The 18760-nt window shown below is 30.7% G+C and overlaps 6 protein-coding genes and 1 long non-coding RNA gene across 12 annotated transcripts; 5 read left to right on the top strand and 2 right to left on the bottom strand.

Annotated features, from left to right (window-relative positions):
* Window positions 1-421: 421 nt before the first annotated feature.
* LOC117214228 (NADH dehydrogenase [ubiquinone] 1 alpha subcomplex subunit 8) lies at window positions 422-1947 on the top strand. Of its 2 annotated transcripts, XM_033460135.1 has the most exons (4): window positions 422-479; window positions 572-770; window positions 1201-1379; window positions 1586-1947. In XM_033460135.1, exons 2-4 carry the CDS (start codon window positions 642-644, stop codon window positions 1800-1802), a joined length of 525 nt encoding a protein of 174 aa, XP_033316026.1. In that variant the 5' UTR covers window positions 422-479; window positions 572-641; the 3' UTR covers window positions 1803-1947. The 2 variants fall into 2 exon arrangements, with proteins under 2 accessions (XP_033316026.1, XP_033316025.1); XM_033460134.1 differs by having other exon boundaries at window positions 476-770.
* On the bottom strand, window positions 1097-16467 carry LOC117214231. The gene is made up of 3 exons (XR_004488818.1): window positions 16333-16467; window positions 16072-16073; window positions 1097-1108 (listed from the first exon to the last, which is right to left on the bottom strand). It is a non-coding gene; the product is annotated as an uncharacterized LOC117214231 (long non-coding RNA).
* On the bottom strand, window positions 2243-5899 carry LOC117214223 (alpha-1,3-mannosyl-glycoprotein 2-beta-N-acetylglucosaminyltransferase). Its single transcript, XM_033460129.1, has 11 exons — window positions 5648-5899; window positions 5319-5446; window positions 5157-5262; window positions 4925-5076; window positions 4623-4853; window positions 4410-4548; window positions 4106-4334; window positions 3934-4038; window positions 3778-3868; window positions 3498-3668; window positions 2243-3088 (listed from the first exon to the last, which is right to left on the bottom strand). Exons 2-11 carry the CDS (start codon window positions 5421-5423, stop codon window positions 2975-2977), a joined length of 1443 nt encoding a protein of 480 aa, XP_033316020.1. The 5' UTR covers window positions 5424-5446; window positions 5648-5899; the 3' UTR covers window positions 2243-2974.
* On the top strand, window positions 6478-8346 carry LOC117214224 (histone PARylation factor 1). Of its 2 annotated transcripts, none has more exons than XM_033460130.1 (5): window positions 6478-6638; window positions 6751-7320; window positions 7383-7543; window positions 7610-7848; window positions 7920-8346. In XM_033460130.1, exons 1-5 carry the CDS (start codon window positions 6507-6509, stop codon window positions 8228-8230), a joined length of 1413 nt encoding a protein of 470 aa, XP_033316021.1. In that variant the 5' UTR covers window positions 6478-6506; the 3' UTR covers window positions 8231-8346. The 2 variants fall into 2 exon arrangements, with proteins under 2 accessions (XP_033316021.1, XP_033316022.1); XM_033460131.1 differs by having other exon boundaries at window positions 6479-6638; window positions 7395-7543.
* LOC117214218 (myotubularin-related protein 10-B) lies at window positions 9050-12695 on the top strand. Its single transcript, XM_033460120.1, has 10 exons — window positions 9050-9112; window positions 9533-9727; window positions 9821-9976; window positions 10064-10188; window positions 10267-10419; window positions 10695-10999; window positions 11071-11217; window positions 11276-11448; window positions 11517-11687; window positions 12000-12695. Exons 1-10 carry the CDS (start codon window positions 9050-9052, stop codon window positions 12468-12470), a joined length of 1959 nt encoding a protein of 652 aa, XP_033316011.1. The 3' UTR covers window positions 12471-12695.
* On the top strand, window positions 13074-15188 carry LOC117214219 (probable dolichyl pyrophosphate Glc1Man9GlcNAc2 alpha-1,3-glucosyltransferase). 4 transcript variants are annotated; one of them, XM_033460122.1, is made up of 7 exons: window positions 13074-13286; window positions 13397-13669; window positions 13751-13919; window positions 13981-14187; window positions 14244-14483; window positions 14550-14695; window positions 14762-15188. In XM_033460122.1, the coding sequence occupies exons 1-7, from the start codon at window positions 13138-13140 to the stop codon at window positions 15159-15161; spliced, it is 1584 nt and encodes a 527-aa protein (XP_033316013.1). In that variant the 5' UTR covers window positions 13074-13137; the 3' UTR covers window positions 15162-15188. The 4 variants fall into 4 exon arrangements, with proteins under 4 accessions (XP_033316013.1, XP_033316012.1, XP_033316014.1 ...); XM_033460121.1 differs by having other exon boundaries at window positions 13978-14187; XM_033460124.1 differs by having other exon boundaries at window positions 13076-13286; window positions 13408-13669; window positions 13978-14187.
* A 99-nt stretch (window positions 16468-16566) lies between the features above and the next one.
* Window positions 16567-18710, top strand: LOC117214227 (NADH dehydrogenase [ubiquinone] 1 alpha subcomplex subunit 9, mitochondrial). Its single transcript, XM_033460133.1, has 7 exons — window positions 16567-16677; window positions 16879-17087; window positions 17152-17445; window positions 17735-17904; window positions 17998-18123; window positions 18193-18379; window positions 18464-18710. The coding sequence occupies exons 1-7, from the start codon at window positions 16632-16634 to the stop codon at window positions 18638-18640; spliced, it is 1209 nt and encodes a 402-aa protein (XP_033316024.1). The 5' UTR covers window positions 16567-16631; the 3' UTR covers window positions 18641-18710.
* Window positions 18711-18760: the final 50 nt, after the last annotated feature.

Genomic DNA, 18760 nt, shown 5'->3' with positions numbered 1-18760 from the left:
ATAATGATAGAGCGTTTAATTTAATTGATATCTATATATCCAATAAAATTTAAGTAATGTTTTTTCATTTATATTTAATTAACAGTATAGTTTAATCGGAGGTTCCAAAGGAACCTGAAGTTGGTATGTTCCTGCACTCGTATCACTGCACATGCGCAGTATCTTGTTACCAAATGTTAGTAGCACGCACAGTAGCGCGAGAATCATTGTCAGAGATAATTTTTTCTAACCTTAAAATAACGCATTTCTGACACTGTATAGTGGCTAGTAACTCAAAGAAAAATTTATATGTTTGAAATATTAGTCAACGTTTCTAAAGGGTCTTTTTTCGCTGTTCTTCAAATACTTTAAAGGTTATCTAGGATTAATAATATATTTTTAACTTTTAAGTTTTTGAATACACCGCCATTACTTACATCAACAAAAATTAATATTGAGAAGAGGGCATCCAGATCCGCCTTCGAAAACCCAGTAGTTAAGTAATATCTACGTAGTGATATCTATTGTACTTTTACATCAAAGAATCAATGAATTAATATGTTGAAATGAATTTGTAATTGTTGTTTTTAGGATTGCCATCAATTAATTCATGAAACACGACATTTATCTCGTTATTATACTGTGATCCAGTAGAATACAGTATGACTAATTCGAAGAATTTCAAGTTCCCTTCGGACGAAGAATTAAATACACAAGAATTAAATATCAGTTGGCCTTATATTGCTGCCGCTGCTGTCTTTCTTGCAAAAAGATGCGAATGGTTTAATAATGTACGTGTTTCTTTTTCGCCTTCCATTTATTATAAAGTACAATATTGTTTGATATTAATCGCACAAAGTTGTGCGATTCGAAGTGCCTTCAAAGTTATATAATCTTAATGAAGTTTATGCAAATTAATAACAATTGTTACTCCCAATTTCCAATGTATGATAAATCATTTATTATGTATAAACTGTGGATTTTTATGCATTTTTATAATTTTATGAACATAACTGAAGAAGTAAAACCTAAAACAGAAAGTTTCATGTACTAAATATTGTAATAAATATTTTATTTTGAATATTTTATATATGTTTGCATATTATATGTGTTGTGTAAATTTTTGCAACTTCAAATTTCCTATAAAAATCTGCAGTCTAATTATAAATATATGAGTTGCATATCAATAAATTTTTAATCGAAGTAATATCCTGATTTTAGGAATTTATGCTATGTAGATATGAATTGAAAGATCCTCGTAAATGTCTGAAAGAAGGCAAAGAAGTAACCAAGTGTGCGATAGAAGGATTCCAGGACATTAAGAAACATTGTGGAAGCGAATTCCAAGCACATGTGGATTGTGTTATAGACACATCTCCAACAGCAAGCAATGATGAACAGTATGTAAAATATAGATACAAATTTTTGCACAGTATGTAAATATAAAAATTTGTTATTCTCCGTTGACGAAAAAATTTTACAATGAATATTTACAATTTTGATTACTATAATATTTAAAAAAAGAGAAAGATAAAAGGAAATGATTTACAATATGAAAAGATAAATTTGTTTTTACCAGGTTGTAACATAATTCAATAATTATTAGTTGCAGTAAGACCAGACAGGTATTTGATGATTGTATGTTAAAAAACTTAAAATTAGAACGACCACCTTTTGGATATTTTTGCGAAGCAAAAGTACATGATTCACCAAGACCAAAACCGCCACAAGAAAAACGAGAATTTCCAGATGCAGTGCCTCAGCTACCTAAGCCACCCTATCCCCCTCCAAAATACGGTGGACATAGTGGTTTCAATTTATAATGTTATTTAATATAATTGCAAGTTTTGTAGTCTAAATACACTACAAGTTTGGGAGAATGAATATTGTCATATAATTGACTTGTATTTGTTCTGTATAGGATTGTGAATAAATGCTTGCAAGCAACATGAATGCGTCGAAAATGAAGTAAATTATGAACTACCAAACATATTTAATCAAATAAAAAGATAAAAGTAAACATCAATATCAGTGCTTGCATATGATCTTTTTATTATTAATAGAACATTTGCTTGTTATTATAAGATAAAGAAATTATAATACGGAATTTATTTATTTTACATTTGTATATGCTTCACTGAAATCTTTTTAAATAATACCGGAAATAATTCAATGAAGTCATACCTTCTTGACTTTTCAATTATTACTTGATAGTAACATATAAAATTCTTTACGCGTCCCGGAAGTAAGCAACAAGAATGAATTCAGCTGAAACATTGGTTTCTTTTTAAATTATATACACCTGATATAATATAAACATTATGTACACAATGAAAAGACTTTAGGTTATTCGTGCAACACGGATCTATATATTAATGATTTCCAAATAAGTGGAATAGGAAATCCCACTGAATTACATAAAGGTTCAGAAACCTTAAAATATTACTGGAAGAGAATAGGAATTATTAAATCTATTCAAACAAATCATCCCATTTATACTTAGACTAGATAAAACGAAAGAAAAAAATGGAAGCGAATTAATACAAGTAAAGCCAAATTACACGAATAATCCAAATCTTTTTTATCAGTCGTTTTACAATTCGGTATACAATACTCCATAGACATGATATTCTGGAACGCTATTTTCACTTTTACGTTTATACTCGAAGTAGACTTTCCGTATACCATGATCTACATTGCACTTTGTGTACAAACGGTGGGTATGAGTTTTGAGGCACTATGCAAATCTCTTATTACGTAACAATATTTACCCAAATTTCGCTGAGGAATTTTCTATAAGAAAAATTACAAGCAGCCGTTAATCCTTGATGAATTCGTTGACACAAATTCGACTGGCAACACTTATAACTAATAAACATTCATGTGTCATGTGTTTTCAATGTAGTTAAAATATTCATTCGATTTCAACGAACGATCTTGTGGAAGCAATTAGTCGTTTAAGTCTAAAAAGGGGGATGTAATATCGAATCTTTTGTTAGCTCCATGTTGTGTCATAACCATTCCAGTTTGCACTGGGCGCTAAATGTACTCGTCGTCCCTTGTAATAGAACGTGACCACTCCACGATAGCCAGTCCTTGGTACACCACTCTACATAAAATGATGAATATCAAATCCATTGTAAATATTAATACATGAGTCATTTTATTATCACTAAACTACGAATTTTTATGCATTTATGAGGAATATAAAGCTGCAACAATGTACAGAATGCATGTAATAAGAAAAAATATATAAAATATCGAAAGTACAATATTCTCTCCTAATAGAGAATATAATATAATAATACATAAAATGCTCAAAGCATTTCTCTTTAAAGAATATAATGTACTTTGAGTATTTTATATATTTAGTAGCAAAAATAATTTTCCACTTAGATTCCAGCCTTTTAACTATATTTATAGAAATATAAATCTTCATAAATATTCGCAGTCTAATTATCATGCTATATTACGAACAATACTACAATCTATTTCATAATTTAAGAATTGTGTAGTACCCTGAAATCATCCATTAATCCAAACTGCTTGGCAGTGTTTTTGTACGCTTGTCTAGAATAATAAGGAATTCGTACGGCGCCAGGTGCCACAACTTTTCCACTTTTCAATTCAGAAAAACTCACTACCGTTGATTGGTACACTTCATTGACGAAATTTATATCATAATTGTCCTGAAAGATTTATTTAAAATAAAGATAAATTTTTTTTTAATTTTATATACCTTACACAATCTTAGAATTAAGCTATTATTAAATGCTATTAAAATGTACTTTTTCTTACTTTTAGTAAGTAAGTTAAGTTCATTTTTGTGAAATGCACAAATTCTGTGTTCAGCTTGATATACTTTAAATGCCTTTCATAGAACATTCCACTGCAAATAACATACAGATTAAATTTAAATTAACAGAATATGTTCCTATTAATTTAAGTACATACTTGCTCACTCCCGTCTTGCCAAACGTTCTAGTTCTAGATATTTCTGGTCGAATACAGGCTCTATTTCGACGTTGTTCAGGTTGTCTTATCCAATCATCCCAATATCTATTAAAATAAATCAATCAGTCTACCGATTTTAAATAAAAGTTCTTTAAATAAAATTTCTACTTACGATTTCGGCCATTTCGGTGAAAGTTCAGTCCATAATTGACGCGTTAACATCCAGCCTAATCCAGGGAAAAAGTCTGTTCTATATAATACATCTGCTGCATTGTCGTCGACCAAACCAGCTTTACCATTATCATTCCACGCAGACACACACCATAGAGAATTATCAGATACTAATAGAGGATATGTGCCCAAAAAATATTCAAAAAAATCTGGGGCTATGTCCAAATCATCTAAATAAAGTAATTGAATTTTAACAAAGTAACTTAATACAATCAAGATATAATTATAAATACAAAATAAATTACCTTCAACTATTATCACAGTATCATATCTAAGTTGAAAGAATACATAATTAAGAGCCCATCCATAATGGCGTGCAATTTTGAAATACCCTTTGAATTTCTTCTCTTTCGGAGGTACTTCGATATCCGATTGATCGGGTTGCTGGAAAATATTTTATATTTATGTTGTTAAGGTCATCTCATACACTAGAAAGAAAGATTAATATGATAGACTACTTGTATGTGCACTATTTGATTTCCATATCTGGCAATAACATCAGCAGTTTGTCGATGTTGACAATCTTCCGAGACAATAATTGGAAATTGCTCTACGCTGGGCCTGTATTTGATCAACTGATCAAGACACCTCTGTACAGTAATGCGATTACAAGAAAACACCAAAATTGCTAATATCGGAGATCCATTTGGTAGCTTTCCCTTCATAGGAACATTATAAGAGGCTTCACTCTGTTAAAGAAAGAAGCACATGGAATTATATTATTAAAACTCAACTGCGACAAATGTATTACAATACTTACTGAATACATAGGCTCTATTTGCAATTGCTGTGCATTTTTATCATTATTATTAATATCCTTTTCCTCCTTCTCAAAGAGAAGCTTGTCTTCGTTGACATGATTTATATCCTTTTGTTTCTCATCTGCATTTGTATTTACAATATCTACTTTTTCTATTTCAAATAAAAAAAAAGACAAATTAAGACATCATATTTTCAAGTGAAATTTAACGTTATCTGAACCATCAACATACTTTTACGTTGTTTATCTTCTTTGATATCTTCAAGGAGTTCCTGATTCAATGCTATTTCTTGCTTTATTCTCCTTTCCAATTTACTAATCTGATTTGATACTTTAGCCTAAAGATAAAATTATCGTTTAATCACAAGATCCAAATCTCAATTCATTGGCTTACCGTATCTCGTTCTTTATTCACTGGTTCATCAGAAATCAAAAAATATGTGATGAAGCCCCACAGAACAAGAGAGCCGAAAATAACAGTGACTAACCTGTTCCGCATGGCAGGACCAGGTGTCACCTCATCTGAAATATGAAATATACTATAAATATTTTCAAAATACATCAAATGCCATTAAACTATCCTCACTGATAGAGTTATTGATGAATTGTTATTGATGTATATAGAAATTTTTGCAGGAATATTGTTATGTAAAAATGCATTATCGATGATGATCAATAAGGAAATTTCTTTCATAAATGACTTTAACGTAGTAAATTACTTACCATTATGATACCCACGTAACCACTTATCGAGTATCGTTATACGAGAACGAGCATTTTCTCGTGGGTGAGAAACAAGTGTCTCACAATCTTATTGTCTGACAATCGACGAATTTTTGAAGTAAATGAATACGTTTAGCAAGTTTGCCGTTTTCTAGATGAAATTTTAAATAAAATCTGAAAATCTAATGCACTGACACCGTGTTATAAACTCCATTGTTGAGTTACGCGGCAGACGCGGAGAAAATTTCTTTTGGACGAAAACTATCGTTTTCCCTTGGGAAAATTATCAAGAAATCTAGATTTCAACCGTGCGATGGAGCCACGTAGATGTTCGTTGTGGCGCCCCCAAATAACCTATCAAAATTAAGAATTTCATTTTCGAAAGTATATTTCACGATAACAGGTGTGATAACCTTGATCTAATCTTTTATCTGAAGTACCGTAAGCTCTTTCTTATTTTGATACATTTAAATGATATTATATGTTGATGTAATTTAAAGAGAATTTTATAACCTATAAAGAAAATTATATGTATTTAATTTTATACACGCAGTTTTTGTGTGATTTGCACACAGCTTTATGTTTAATATTTCAAATATATGGAGGATAAAAGAGACAATATTTATATTTAGATAGAATAATAAGTATCTATTTGATCTAATTGAAGGAATATTATATAACCTGTAAAAGTAATTATATTTAATCTTATGATTTAGTTCCTCTATATTCAAGTAAAAGGATATTTAATGAAATTCATGTAATAAATTTAATTAACTTAATCTTCAATTTATTTATGAAATTCCGACATATACAATTTTCTCTTTCAGTTTTTTCGCGCCAAATTTAACCGAAAAAAAAGATGTCTGACAAAGAGAAAGAATTTAAAGCTTATAAAGAAGACACACGAATTCCCTGTCAATATGGAGCTAAATGTTACCAAAAAAATGCAATTCATCACCAAAAATATAAACATCCTCCTGCAAAAGAAACGGTATAAATTTTAAATTATTCTATTTCTGTTTCATATAAAAGTACTGCATCTCATTATATTGGTTATGTTATGAATTAATTTTTTATATAAATTTTTATTTAAAAATGTATAGAAAAAGGGAAAAATTACAAAACGAAAAATAATAAATAACAAAAGGAAACAGGAAGCTAATGATCAAGTATCAAGCATTTCTCCACAGAAGAAAATACAGAAAACAAATGATGAAATTACTGATAAAGATTTGTATAATGCTGTAACTAACATGGAGAGTAATAGTATTAAAGATGATGATACATCTTGTGAAGTTACTGCAAAATTGGAAAATTCAAATAATACAGAATCTGTGGAAAATTCAAATGATTTAATCACCATCGCATCACTGTTACATGGTGGTGATATTGAAAATGGAAGATATTTAAAAAATGATGAAATACTTCCATTAACTGCAAAAGAAATTATTTCTCACCTATTTTTTATAGAAATGCCAGAGGATTTCTTTCAGCTTTATGAATTCTGTAAGAGCATTTGTGAAAGAGATCCTTTGAATGCATTGAAAATTGTTCATTTGCAACTAGTTGGTCCTTATGATGTATTCAGAAAAGGATTTATAAATGCTAAAGTTGAGAATAAAGAAGCTCTGTTAAGGCATTGGAGGTATTATTACGATCCACCAGAATTTCAAGTAAAAGGATTATAATTTACAATATTTTATAATCACATAATGCTGATTAAATAATTACTAAGTTTTCATTACAGACAGTTATCAAAAGCAATACCAAGGATGGTTTGCATTTTGGTTATTGGAGGGACGATGTCTTTGAAAAGCCTGTATTTATGGCAAAGAACAAAGCAGCTGTGAATTGTATAATCGACCCTGTTGCAGAAAATATATTTGGTACACTGGAGTAAGTAGTAAAAGTATTTGTAAATTTATTAAAATATAATTGTAACTTTCATTTTACATTACATAGTGTACATTTTGAAGAAAAATTGAAGTTAGCTACTCCGTTTGAGAAAACTCCTATAGCACAATTGCGTCAAAAGTTAAAGAGCTTTGCGAAGGAAAGAAATATAACTTTAGAAAAAAGGGCAGAAAATATGCAAGCCAGAGAAAAAGAAACTGTTGCAAGAACTTTTCACAAAGCTGGCATTGTGGTGCCATACGATAAGAAAACTCAATTAGGATACAGAAACTTGGCTGTTAGTAATAGTAAGTAACTATATATTAAGAAATTAAATAAATTCATAATATATAATTCATAATGATTATTTGTACTATAGGCGAGCTACAAAAATTGTTAAAACAAATAGAAGATGCTCCGGCACCGGAAGCGAGGAAGATGCCAATGTCTAAACTGGATGAGGTGATACGATTAGCAACGATCGCAGCCGATGAATGTGATTTCGGCACAGTTCTAGAGTTAGGCCACGATTTGTTTTCTAGCGGTGCTTTTTCTGTTCAAACTAAAGTGCTAAATTTACTATCCCTTGCCTACAATCTCTTACAAAGATCGCAATTCCTGGAAATTGTTACATCCCATTTAAAAAACAGGAGGAGGAGCTTGGATCTGAGTGTTATTCAATTTGACTAAGTTATAGTTTATAATTGTCAATAACCGTAAAAATAAAACAAGTCTTTGCCGTATAGCAGTTGAAGAGTAAACAAGAGTAAATCTTAAAAGCACAGTGATTAAAGAAAGTATTTGTACACCATTGTATTTATTATAGTATCTATATACTAATTAATTAGATTTAGTATCATCTAGTAGTACTTTCATGATAATAGTTTCATCCATAGCTTCATTTAGTACTAGCTACAGAAATTTTAAATGAAATGTTAAACCTCATAAAACAACATTTCATTGGAGTATAAGAGTATGTATGAATACTTTTTGTAGCCACTGTAAATAAAGAACGAATTGTAATTATCTTTTTATACTTAAAATATGTTTTTAATCAATAAATATTTATTCTTTCATTATTCATTCTTCTTTTAGCTCTAATTCAATCTGTAAAGTAAATCATATCCTAAATAAAATTTGACCAGATAACGAATGTCCGTGTTACACGATGCAAAATTGTATGCACGGTGACAGTGACAAATACAGGCTGAAAGACTATAGCAATGAACGAACGCGAAAGCGACGGACGAAGAGGAAACCGTAGAAAGAATTATTCAGGATGGTTGAAACGGGAGATTCTATCATAATTTTGTTCCGGGTCAAGAAGTGAATCTCTCTGTATAAACGTAACAATGTCCCGCATTCAATTTACAATGATAATTCGCACGATCAGACGAGAATGGAATTAAGGGGAAACTAATAAAAAAGCAGGAATCGTGCACTGAGCGAATTTTTCATTTCTATGGTTTTAGTTCGCATCAATCGACAGCAATCGTTCAAACGTTTGCGATGGAAAGCAAAAGTTGCAATAATTTCATAAGTTATGTTGGTCTGGAGGAACATGAGATGCAGGTAATTGTCAGATACAATTTTATGTAAACATTCAGACATAACCTCTATCTTGGATACTGGAAATCAGGGCTGGACATTATTAAAATAAGCTTTTATGCAAATAGCTATTGAAATATAATTTCTATTTTATTTATTATTTGTTTTGTTACATTATCTTAAATGATTTTATTCAAATAACAACATATTTGAAAAATAAATTATTTTACTATTTGTTATCTTATTTGGAGTAATTATTATTATTTTTATTTGCTATTTTCATTTCAAAGAAACAGTGCCCAAGTCTGCTGAAAATATACAGGATGTTTTCTACTTTTCTAAGAGCATATTCTATGAATTTTCTTAATGACTCAATATATATTAAAAAACGTATTTACTTAATTTTTTATTGAATTTAACGATGTTTTCATGAATTATGTGCAGCCACTAGGTTCTAGTCGACGTAATTCTGTATCCGAGAACAATATTAAGTTGTTACCAGGTGAAATCTTCATCACCAAAGCACAAAATGTCCTTATGTTCTCACCCGTTAGTGATTTAAATCAAGGAACATCTGGCATTCTATCTGTTACAAATTTCAAACTTACTTTTGTTACGACTGATGAGACAAATGGAGATGTAAGTCAATTTTGGGAACTTTACAAAGTCTAAATGTATCAACATAATTGCGGTTTTCTTGTTAAAAGTTGTTAAGACGTATTTTACTTGCAGGATGTGGCTCGTCAACAAAATCATCTTTATGGGTATATGGACACATGTTTAACAAACATAGAAGATATTTATGTAACTGTAGGAGATAAGAAAAGAAAACTGATACCTGGAAATATTGTACCATCTAAAGTAAAAGGGATATTTATTATTTGTAAAGTAATTGTTTTCCATACATTGTTATGAACGATGCGTTATCTGTCACGCGTTCTTCATTTTAATCGAAAAATACGTTATGGGTTTTAGAATTTACGTACATGGTCCTTTTCTTTCAAATTTTCACCTATTGGAGATGGGAAGAATCTTCTGCAAGCATTATTACATCATGCTTTCCCTAGCAGACACCAGTTGCTATTTGGTTATGATTATCAGTTAGTTTTTCAGATAAATATTTTAAACTACAGTTTTGAAACTACAAAATGATTTATTCTTCTTTCATTTGATTTCAGAGAAGCTTATTATAGTAGTCTTGACAAAGCTGTTCGTTTGTTTCGGGATATTTCGGATTGGCATAACGAATTGGAACGCACCATACATAATGAAAAACTCAGAAAATTTTGGAGACTATCTACCGTTAATATAGACTTCAAGCTTTGTCGTAGGTAAATACAATTGATCATTAACAGATTGCGGAGTTTTATGCATTTATAGGAAATATGAAAGTGCAAAAACGCATAAAATGCTCATAATATGACAAAATAAAAAAATATCCGAAGTATAGTGCCTTTTATAATACTTGGTAGGTAAAACAATTTTCTACCGAGATTCTACTGTTTTCATTATATTCTCAAAAATATTTGCATAAAAATCCATAGTCTAATTATTAAATATTCTATCGTGCGTTGAACAATTCACAGTAATATAAACTTTATTATAGCTTGTCTCGATATATAATTATACCGGCATCGATTACCGATGGTCAGCTAATAGATGCAGCTAAGCGCTTTCAAGGTAACCGTCCACCAATCTGGTCTTGGTCGAATGCGCGTGGTGCAGCATTAGTAAAAATGTCCGAACTTTCGCCGTTAGTTACCAATAGAATACAAGAAAACATTATGTTCGAGAACGTTCGTAAAAGTCATCCGCAAAAAATGCCACCAATCGTTTTAGAGCTAAATAAAGGTATTAGCGTGAAGTTAATAGCATTAGCTTTTTCAAAATTTGTCAGCCTGTGCTCTCCAGGTAAATTCAATTTATTTATTGAAACCGTGAATTCTACAATAAGTATTGTAATTATTTATTATCTATTTCAGAAAACATTAGGCAGTTTTGGTTACAGGATAATAATTTTTATTCGTTAGTAGAGAACACAAAATGGTTAAAGCATGTATCATATTGTTTACAAAAAGCTGTTGAAGCCTGTGAACACCTTCATTTAGGATTCTCTGTTATTTTACAAGGTAACAATACAATATAATTCTTTTTTTTATCTTTATTTCAATAAGATTAATTTTTTAGAAGGTGCTGGCACAGACCTTTGTTGTATTGTATCGAGCTTAGTTCAATTGTTACTTGATCCTTATTTTCGAACCATAAATGGGTTCCAGTCTCTTTTGCAAAAAGAATGGGTTGCAGGTGGACATCCATTCTGTGATAGATTAGGACATATTTCTAAGAGGACTTCAGAGAAGGTAAATTAATCTGATTTTAATTGTTTATAAATCAAAAGATTTTATTCTTCTCTTTCTTTTCTCAATAGTCTCCGTTGCTCCTTTTATACCTTGATTGTGTCTGGCAATTGAGTCAACAATTTCCCGCGGAATTCGAGTTCACGGAAACGTACCTGACAACTTTGTGGGATGCTGCCCATGTTTCCATTTTCGATACGTTCATTTTTAACTGCGAGAAAGACCGAGTTGCGGCAGCTACGGTAATTTATTTAAAATCTTTTAGCATTCAATAACTATCTTAGTATTTAATATAGTATTTAGTATACACTCTGTTCAGAGAGTTGAGTTAGGAAACATAAATAAATATGATCAAAATCAACAATTAATAAAGGAAACAACAAACTTCTTAATTTACTAATGACTACTAACATAGTAAACTAGGTTTATTTAGATGTCTTCAACTCATTGGACAGAGTATAGAAATATTAATCTTATATTTAATATCTAACATTTTTAAGGAGTGTAAGCGTATAAGTAACTTCTTATTAATCTTAAAAATAAATGTCTTTTAGGATCCAGAGAAACCTCTTGTTCTAAGAAGTGTGTGGGATTGGAGAGAGCAATTCAGCGACCAAGATATTTTATTATTTGATAATCCCCTTTACAATCCCCGCGAGACAGACTCCAAGGAGAAATGTGTGATAAAACCCCTGTACAATGTTGCGAATCTAGAACTTTGGACTCAATGTTACTTTCGATGGATACCAACACTGGAGATTCATAATGGTGGTCGGAATCATATTGAGCTTTATGCCAGGCTACTACGGAATGATGTGAATCAGTTGAAGATGAACATAAATGGTAATTGCGGATCGCCTACTGGTAAATCAAACAGCTACTCCGTTCAGATGAATATCGATAGCTTCTATCCATTTTCAAATAAGAAATCTGGGAATATAGTGAGCACCCCAATCATGAACAGCTCCATTCTTGCTACGAAAAGTCTGTTAGAAGCGCAGTCCTTGATCACTGCGACCGACTGATGTACATATCTCGCTAACGTTTGTTTTCTTGACGTGTTAAAAGGAACAGATAACGTCTTTTGTAGTTACATGAGAATCGTCATGAGTATTAGGGAAAATTCTCTTAATCCTTTCAGTGCCAGATTTTCGTAGTGTTTACAAGCAAGTTATGACCGAAAAAAATAATTTGCTTGTTTATTTATATCATAAATTTCATTTGTATTTATGTTGTAGATATGTTCGGAATTTTGCGAAAAAATAACTTACACGGCAATCTAATGTGTTTATTTTGTAAATTATTACCGATCCATTTGGTTCAGTTCTTCCTAATTTGGTACTTAAAGGATTAAACATCGTGAAATTGCATTTTCAATATTACGAAGATTTCTCTTTTCTACATTGTAAGTTGCATTGTAAAATAGCAAAATTATGGAAAATTGATATTTAATAATACTGATGTTATAAATTAAATAACAATGGAACTATTTTTTGTAGAAAAAATTATCTATGGTCTAATGAATTCTTTCTATCCCTATTATTAAATCCCTTTTTTTTACTTATATTTCATTTCTATTTATGTAAAAAAATTACTATATAAGACGAACATTAAATCAACAATGGTTGGCAGCACTGAGTAACCGCTAAATTTGTCGACGTTGTAGAAAAATGCCACGTAAAGCCCTTTTTAATGATGGATATTTCGAGTAATAAAGATGTTTTTGCACCGAAAAAGGTGCAAAAAATGAATTCAACGTTGGAGGAATGGGACGCAAACAAAATTGTTTTTCGTGTATTACTACTCGTCTCGTGCCTCAAAGTACTTCTAATGCCTACATAGTATGTTTTTTTAGTGTTTAAATAAATTGTATACCTCTTTGATCACTTTTTGTTATCTGTATATACTTTGATCACATAATGTAACCATATATGCATCATTTGATTTTTAGTCATTCCACAGATTTTGAAGTTCATCGCAACTGGCTTGCCATAACACATAGTTTGCCACTCAAAGAATGGTACATGAATGCCAATTCACAATGGACATTGGATTATCCACCATTGTTTGCATGGTTTGAATACTTTCTCAGTCATATAGCACGACTTATAGATCATAATATGCTCAAGGTTGAAAATCTAAATTACGCATCCTCCAATACTATCCTTTTCCAAAGAGGCACTGTTATATTTTTAGATTTAGTATATGCTTATGGAGTTAAAGAGTAAGTTCTTAATGCATTATTATCATTCTTCATTTGAAAAGTAATATTTAAAATATATTCTATACTTTAAATTCTCTCTAGAGTTGGCAAAGTATTTTGTACATCCTTTGATGAATATGTGATCTTCATAGTTTTTTCTTTATGTAATATGGGATTACTCCTAGTGGATCATGTACATTTTCAATACAATGGATTCTTACTTGGTATTCTTCTACTTGCTATTGCAAATGTTTCTAAAATAAATAAACAGGTAAATATATAAGGAAACATTTTGTTTCTACATAAAGGCTAAGCAGTTTACTTTTTAGAAGGCTATCCTATTTGGAACACTGTGGTTTGCTTTGCTATTAAATCTAAAACATATTTATTTGTACGTGGCACCAGCATTTTTAGTCTGGCTACTGAGATCATATTGCATGAATGGAGGTTCATTCTTTAGACGTTTGTATATGCTTGGAAGCATAGTTATTATTACTTTAATAATTTCTTTTGGCCCATTTGCCTCACAATTACCTCAGGTAAATAATAATGTTAAATCATGTTCTTTCTCCTTAAGTAATTATGATTATTTTAGATAATTTCAAGACTCTTCCCATTCAAAAGGGGTTTAGTACATGCATACTGGGCAGCAAATGCTTGGGCATTGTATATAGGTATAGATAAAATAGCATCCTTAATTTTAAAGCAATTAGGATGGTTAAAAGTTACAAGATCGGCAGTCATGACTGGTGGTTTAGTGCAAGAACAATCATTTTTAGTTCTACCAACTCCTACACCAATTGTAACATTTCTATTAACTATTTTCACTATGATGGTGAGTAATAAACTTTTCAATTGTTGATAATATTATTAATAAATAAAAGTATTGCATATATTACAGCCTGCATTATACTACTTATTATGTAAAAAGGAGTATATGAATCCAAAGCAGTTTGTACGATGTTTAGTTCTCTGTGTTTTGTGTTCTTTCATGTTTGGTTGGCATGTACATGAGAAAGCTATTTTAACTGCTATTATACCACTGTGGTAAGTAAATGAAAAAGGAAATGAAATTAATTAAACATAATCAATTAATTCTTATGTATATTTTAGTGTACTAGCAGCAACTGATAAGAATGATGCTAGAATTTATCTAATTTTAAGCAGTGCAGGCCACACTGCCCTTTTACCCTTACTTTATCCAAGTAATTTAACTCCATTAAAGATTTTGGTACTTTTGGTATTTATGAGTGCAGGTTTTCTAGTTTTCTCTCGGAAGTTCAATGTAAACTTTCTTTACTTTTACGAATATATATATGTGATTAATTTGCCGGTATTAACAGTGTATGAAACCATTATACACAAATTAATATTCGGTGAAAAATTACCGTTTTTGCCTCTAGCTCTTACTTCATTATATTGCGCCATAGGAGTAACTTATTCTTGGGTGGTTTATTACTATATGTTTTTGCGATATAGTAAAATTAATAACTATAAAAATAAAATACAATAAAATTGAGTATGAAGTTTTTACTTGTTATATGCCTTTCGTTTTATACTCTTTGTTTATATCCTTCGGTATTACATTTACTAGATTCATTGCATTACATTTACTATACGCATTATATTCACGTTACATATGCCTTAGTTATAAATGTCAGTTATACATGTGTATGAAATATATAATACCAGCTTGTACATATTCCCTTTAAGAATATTGGTTTATTTAATAAATTTAGAGAAATACACAATAATTCACATTAAATATAATTTTCAATATAATATATAATCTATGATATGTAATAATACATATACGAAATACATCGCATTGGGAAAAAGTATTATTTACTTCGCGTTAAATTGTGTAAGATGACATTGTAACTTATATTGATACTAATAATACTGAGGTACTAATTAAATATTACATATGAACAGTATGATATAAAAATTTATTTCAATTATGCTGCGCTCAAAATTATTAGTGACTGATCGAAGAAACTTCTGTAATTTAGTTTCGTTTCTTTAGTTTTCCTTGCATGCTCTAATTCATCCTCGGCATTCACTTAATATTACTTAATATTAATAGGAAAAAATCAAATTACATTAACAGGACAGGACTCTATTTTGAATTTTGCATTTAAGCCAAATGAAACACAAATTAGTTTTTTTTTTTTGGACAAAGATGAGCAAGAAGATCGCGGAAGAGCATGAAAGGAATTCAACCAACATGTGATCATGTAAAAAATACGCTCTACGAATTACCGCTCCCCAGTGGTTAAATGCCCGAACTATACACACATTTTCTTAGATGCTTTTAGTGAGAGAAACATACGTATATTTGGCGAAAGGAGAAATGTGAGCCCGAACAGGGCTGTACGGAATGGACCAAAAATAGACGCTTAGTTCGATGCAGATAAGTCGACTTCTGTCCGCGCGATATCGTTGTAATGATATTATGTCTGTTTTCGTTGTTTTTAACTAGGAGAATAAGGAAAAGCATATGATCGTAGCGATATCATGCGGAAAAAGATCACTCGTTTGCATCGGGTCTGAAACGGGTGGGAAACGAGTAGCGAAACGCTGCGTCTAGCATGAGATTTTGATTGTCATTTTTAAATGAATTCCACTGGTCGAGGATACAAATGCACAAATTTTGGATACATACAACATAATACACAACATACACACAACAAGTGATGTCATATTCCAGGAATTTCCCAAAATTGAAATTTCGACAGAATTCTGCTTTGACCCTTATCTTTCGCTGATCCCCAGTGCGAAAGCACATTTCCCCTCTAGCTGTGCATATGTACATATTGTCCACCAAGAGCACCGGTTCGATTGTTTGCCGCTAAAGGTCCTTCCTATTAGATAGTATTTTTGGGCTGACGTTATTAATATTGCATTGGCGATCTCTCTACTGCTTCCTGTTAACGTAGGAAGCGTAACGTTCGTAATCTATGTATATCACTATTCGCGACAAATGATAAATATGGCGGCTTGGATTCCCAAAGTCGTACGGGTGACAAGTAAGTTTGTTAATTTCACATGTTTATCATTTTATTTCGATGACAGTTCAATAATGATAACATGCTAGCAATTTGAACAAAATCATTGTTTCAGAATCTACATACATTGTAAATGCATCATTAACTTATATTATACTTATGTAATAATACATAATTATATTATACTTATGTTGCAATAATGATTTAACTTGTGATACTTAGAGAATCAAAATGTGGGCCCTGTCACTTATGCAGTACAGAGCTACGATTATTCTTCACAACCAAGGGTTATTAAAAATCCTACTACAGCCAATTTGAAAAGGGGTACTGGCGGTCGTAGCTCTTTCAATGGTATAGTTTGTACAATATTTGGATGTAGTGGTTTTATTGGAAATTCCTTAAGTATCAGGCTAGGGAAAATTGGAACTCAGGCAAGTGAATAAAAAAATCTTTTAATTAAAAAATTCATATTTTATGTTAAATGCTTTTTTACAGCTCATTCTTCCACATAGATGTGATCCATATCACATAAAAGAGTTGAAAGTAGGTGGAGATCTTGGACAAGTCTACTATCATCCATTTGATCTCAAAGATGAGGAATCAATAATCAGGACTATAAAATATTCCAATGTTGTTATTAATTTGATTGGTCAAACTTATGAGACGTCAAATTTCAGTTTTGATGATGTGCATGTAGAAGGAGCAAGAACATTGGCTAGACTTGCCAAGAAATGCAATGTGGAGCATTTCATTCACATGTCATGCTTAAATGCGGAAGAGAAACCTACAGTAGGCCAATTGAATTAAACTATATAGTTGGTAGATAAGATGTAACAAAGTTATAAATTAAAGCATGATACTGTGATATTCAGGATTATATGCAATTTTTAGAATTATTTTAGATTGAAGTTTTTAGTTCTTATCTTCTCAATACTATCAATTTATTCTATAGAAGGCTTGGATATATATATATAATTTAATTTTGATATGTGATTTTCTAACTTTGTATCATTACTTTTATCAATTACATTTCAAATAATGATTTTTAATGATATCAGATTTTATTCTTTTCTTTAAGCCAATGATAATACAAGACGGTTCGAAGATGTTAAAATCAAAATGGAAAGGTGAAATTGCAGTGAGAGAAGAATTCCCAGAAGCTACTATAGTTCGACCATCAGTTATATATGGACCCATGGATAAATTTATCAGTCATTATATGAGTCCAGATAGAACGACCTTCGAATAGTATGTTCAATTATAATTGTTTATGACCTACATATATGTATAATAACATGAACCATAATATTATAATAACATGAAATCCGTTTTTTACAATAGCATACCATTGTGGCGCAAAGGAGAAAATACTGAAAAGCAACCAGTGTACATTCATGATGTAATTTCAGGCCTTGTGGCGATAATAAGGAATCCTGATACTGCTGGTAAAACTTACCAATTTGTTGGGTATGTAATATACATAATATTGCTAATAAAGCTTATATGTATAAAAATATAAAATATACTTTGTTTCAGTTCACAAAGGTACAAATTAAACAATCTAATTAATATGATGTTTGATATCAAAATGAAATACGTCGGAAACAACATGGTGATAGGAGATATGAAGATTAACCCATACTTTTGGATGAAAACTACATTTGCAGAATTGATCGCTCCAATACATCGTACTATAGATTTATCATGGGAAATATTGGAATTTGTAAGTATTCGAAACTTGTAATTAATTTAAATTATCAATAAGTGTATCCATTAAAACTAAGTAGAATATTTGTTAATTTCTTAGCATCATGCCAATGATAAGATAGACCCAAATTTACCAACTTTGGAAGATTTAGGAATAACGCCGACTGATTTTAAAAAAGTAATGGCATGGGAAGTTGAACCATATGTATCCAACAGACTTGAGGTTGAAGAATTACAGTTAGGTGTCCCTCCTGATGTGAAGTCTGTACCAAAATAAAGTGTTCACATTTAGAGCTTATAGAAAAAAACGAGTGTTCTGATTTAAATAAAGAACTAATATAAAATTATATTGTTATAATTGTTATAATTTTCTGTATAGTATTTGAATTCTGGTTAT

This window comes from Bombus bifarius, unplaced genomic scaffold (genome assembly GCF_011952205.1).
Source record: "Bombus bifarius isolate JDL3187 unplaced genomic scaffold, Bbif_JDL3187 scf7180000009200, whole genome shotgun sequence".
In the NCBI taxonomy this organism is placed as follows: domain Eukaryota; kingdom Metazoa; phylum Arthropoda; class Insecta; order Hymenoptera; family Apidae; genus Bombus; species Bombus bifarius.
The sequence above is the reverse complement of the archived record's forward strand: the minus strand, read 5'-3'. Positions and strand labels throughout refer to the sequence as shown.

Excerpts from the sequence above, each read along its gene's own strand:
- LOC117214219 (XM_033460121.1), top strand. The coding sequence starts at position 13,138 with ATGATGGATATTTCGAGTAATAAAGATGTTTTTGCACCGAAAAAGGTG. Across the intron at positions 13,670-13,750 it reads TATGCTTATGGAGTTAAAGA|AGTTGGCAAAGTATTTTGTA; the intron begins GTAAGTTCTTAA and ends AATTCTCTCTAG. Across the intron at positions 13,920-13,977 it reads TTTCTAAAATAAATAAACAG|AAGGCTATCCTATTTGGAAC; the intron begins GTAAATATATAA and ends TTTACTTTTTAG.
- LOC117214223 (XM_033460129.1), bottom strand. The coding sequence starts at position 5,423 with ATGCGGAACAGGTTAGTCACTGTTATTTTCGGCTCTCTTGTTCTGTGG. Across the intron at positions 5,263-5,318 it reads TGAATAAAGAACGAGATACG|GCTAAAGTATCAAATCAGAT; the intron begins GTAAGCCAATGA and ends TTTTATCTTTAG. Across the intron at positions 3,669-3,777 it reads ACTTAACTTACTTACTAAAA|GACAATTATGATATAAATTT; the intron begins GTAAGAAAAAGT and ends TAAATCTTTCAG.
- LOC117214228 (XM_033460135.1), top strand. The coding sequence starts at position 642 with ATGACTAATTCGAAGAATTTCAAGTTCCCTTCGGACGAAGAATTAAAT. Across the intron at positions 771-1,200 it reads GATGCGAATGGTTTAATAAT|GAATTTATGCTATGTAGATA; the intron begins GTACGTGTTTCT and ends TCCTGATTTTAG. Across the intron at positions 1,380-1,585 it reads ACAGCAAGCAATGATGAACA|TTGCAGTAAGACCAGACAGG; the intron begins GTATGTAAAATA and ends AATAATTATTAG.
- LOC117214224 (XM_033460130.1), top strand. The coding sequence starts at position 6,507 with ATGTCTGACAAAGAGAAAGAATTTAAAGCTTATAAAGAAGACACACGA. Across the intron at positions 6,639-6,750 it reads ATCCTCCTGCAAAAGAAACG|AAAAAGGGAAAAATTACAAA; the intron begins GTATAAATTTTA and ends AAAAATGTATAG. Across the intron at positions 7,544-7,609 it reads AATATATTTGGTACACTGGA|TGTACATTTTGAAGAAAAAT; the intron begins GTAAGTAGTAAA and ends TACATTACATAG.
- LOC117214218 (XM_033460120.1), top strand. The coding sequence starts at position 9,050 with ATGGAAAGCAAAAGTTGCAATAATTTCATAAGTTATGTTGGTCTGGAG. Across the intron at positions 10,189-10,266 it reads CTATTTGGTTATGATTATCA|AGAAGCTTATTATAGTAGTC; the intron begins GTTAGTTTTTCA and ends ATTTGATTTCAG. Across the intron at positions 11,688-11,999 it reads ACCGAGTTGCGGCAGCTACG|GATCCAGAGAAACCTCTTGT; the intron begins GTAATTTATTTA and ends AATGTCTTTTAG.
- LOC117214227 (XM_033460133.1), top strand. The coding sequence starts at position 16,632 with ATGATAAATATGGCGGCTTGGATTCCCAAAGTCGTACGGGTGACAA. Across the intron at positions 17,905-17,997 it reads GATAGAACGACCTTCGAATA|CATACCATTGTGGCGCAAAG; the intron begins GTATGTTCAATT and ends TTTTTACAATAG. Across the intron at positions 18,380-18,463 it reads CATGGGAAATATTGGAATTT|CATCATGCCAATGATAAGAT; the intron begins GTAAGTATTCGA and ends TTAATTTCTTAG.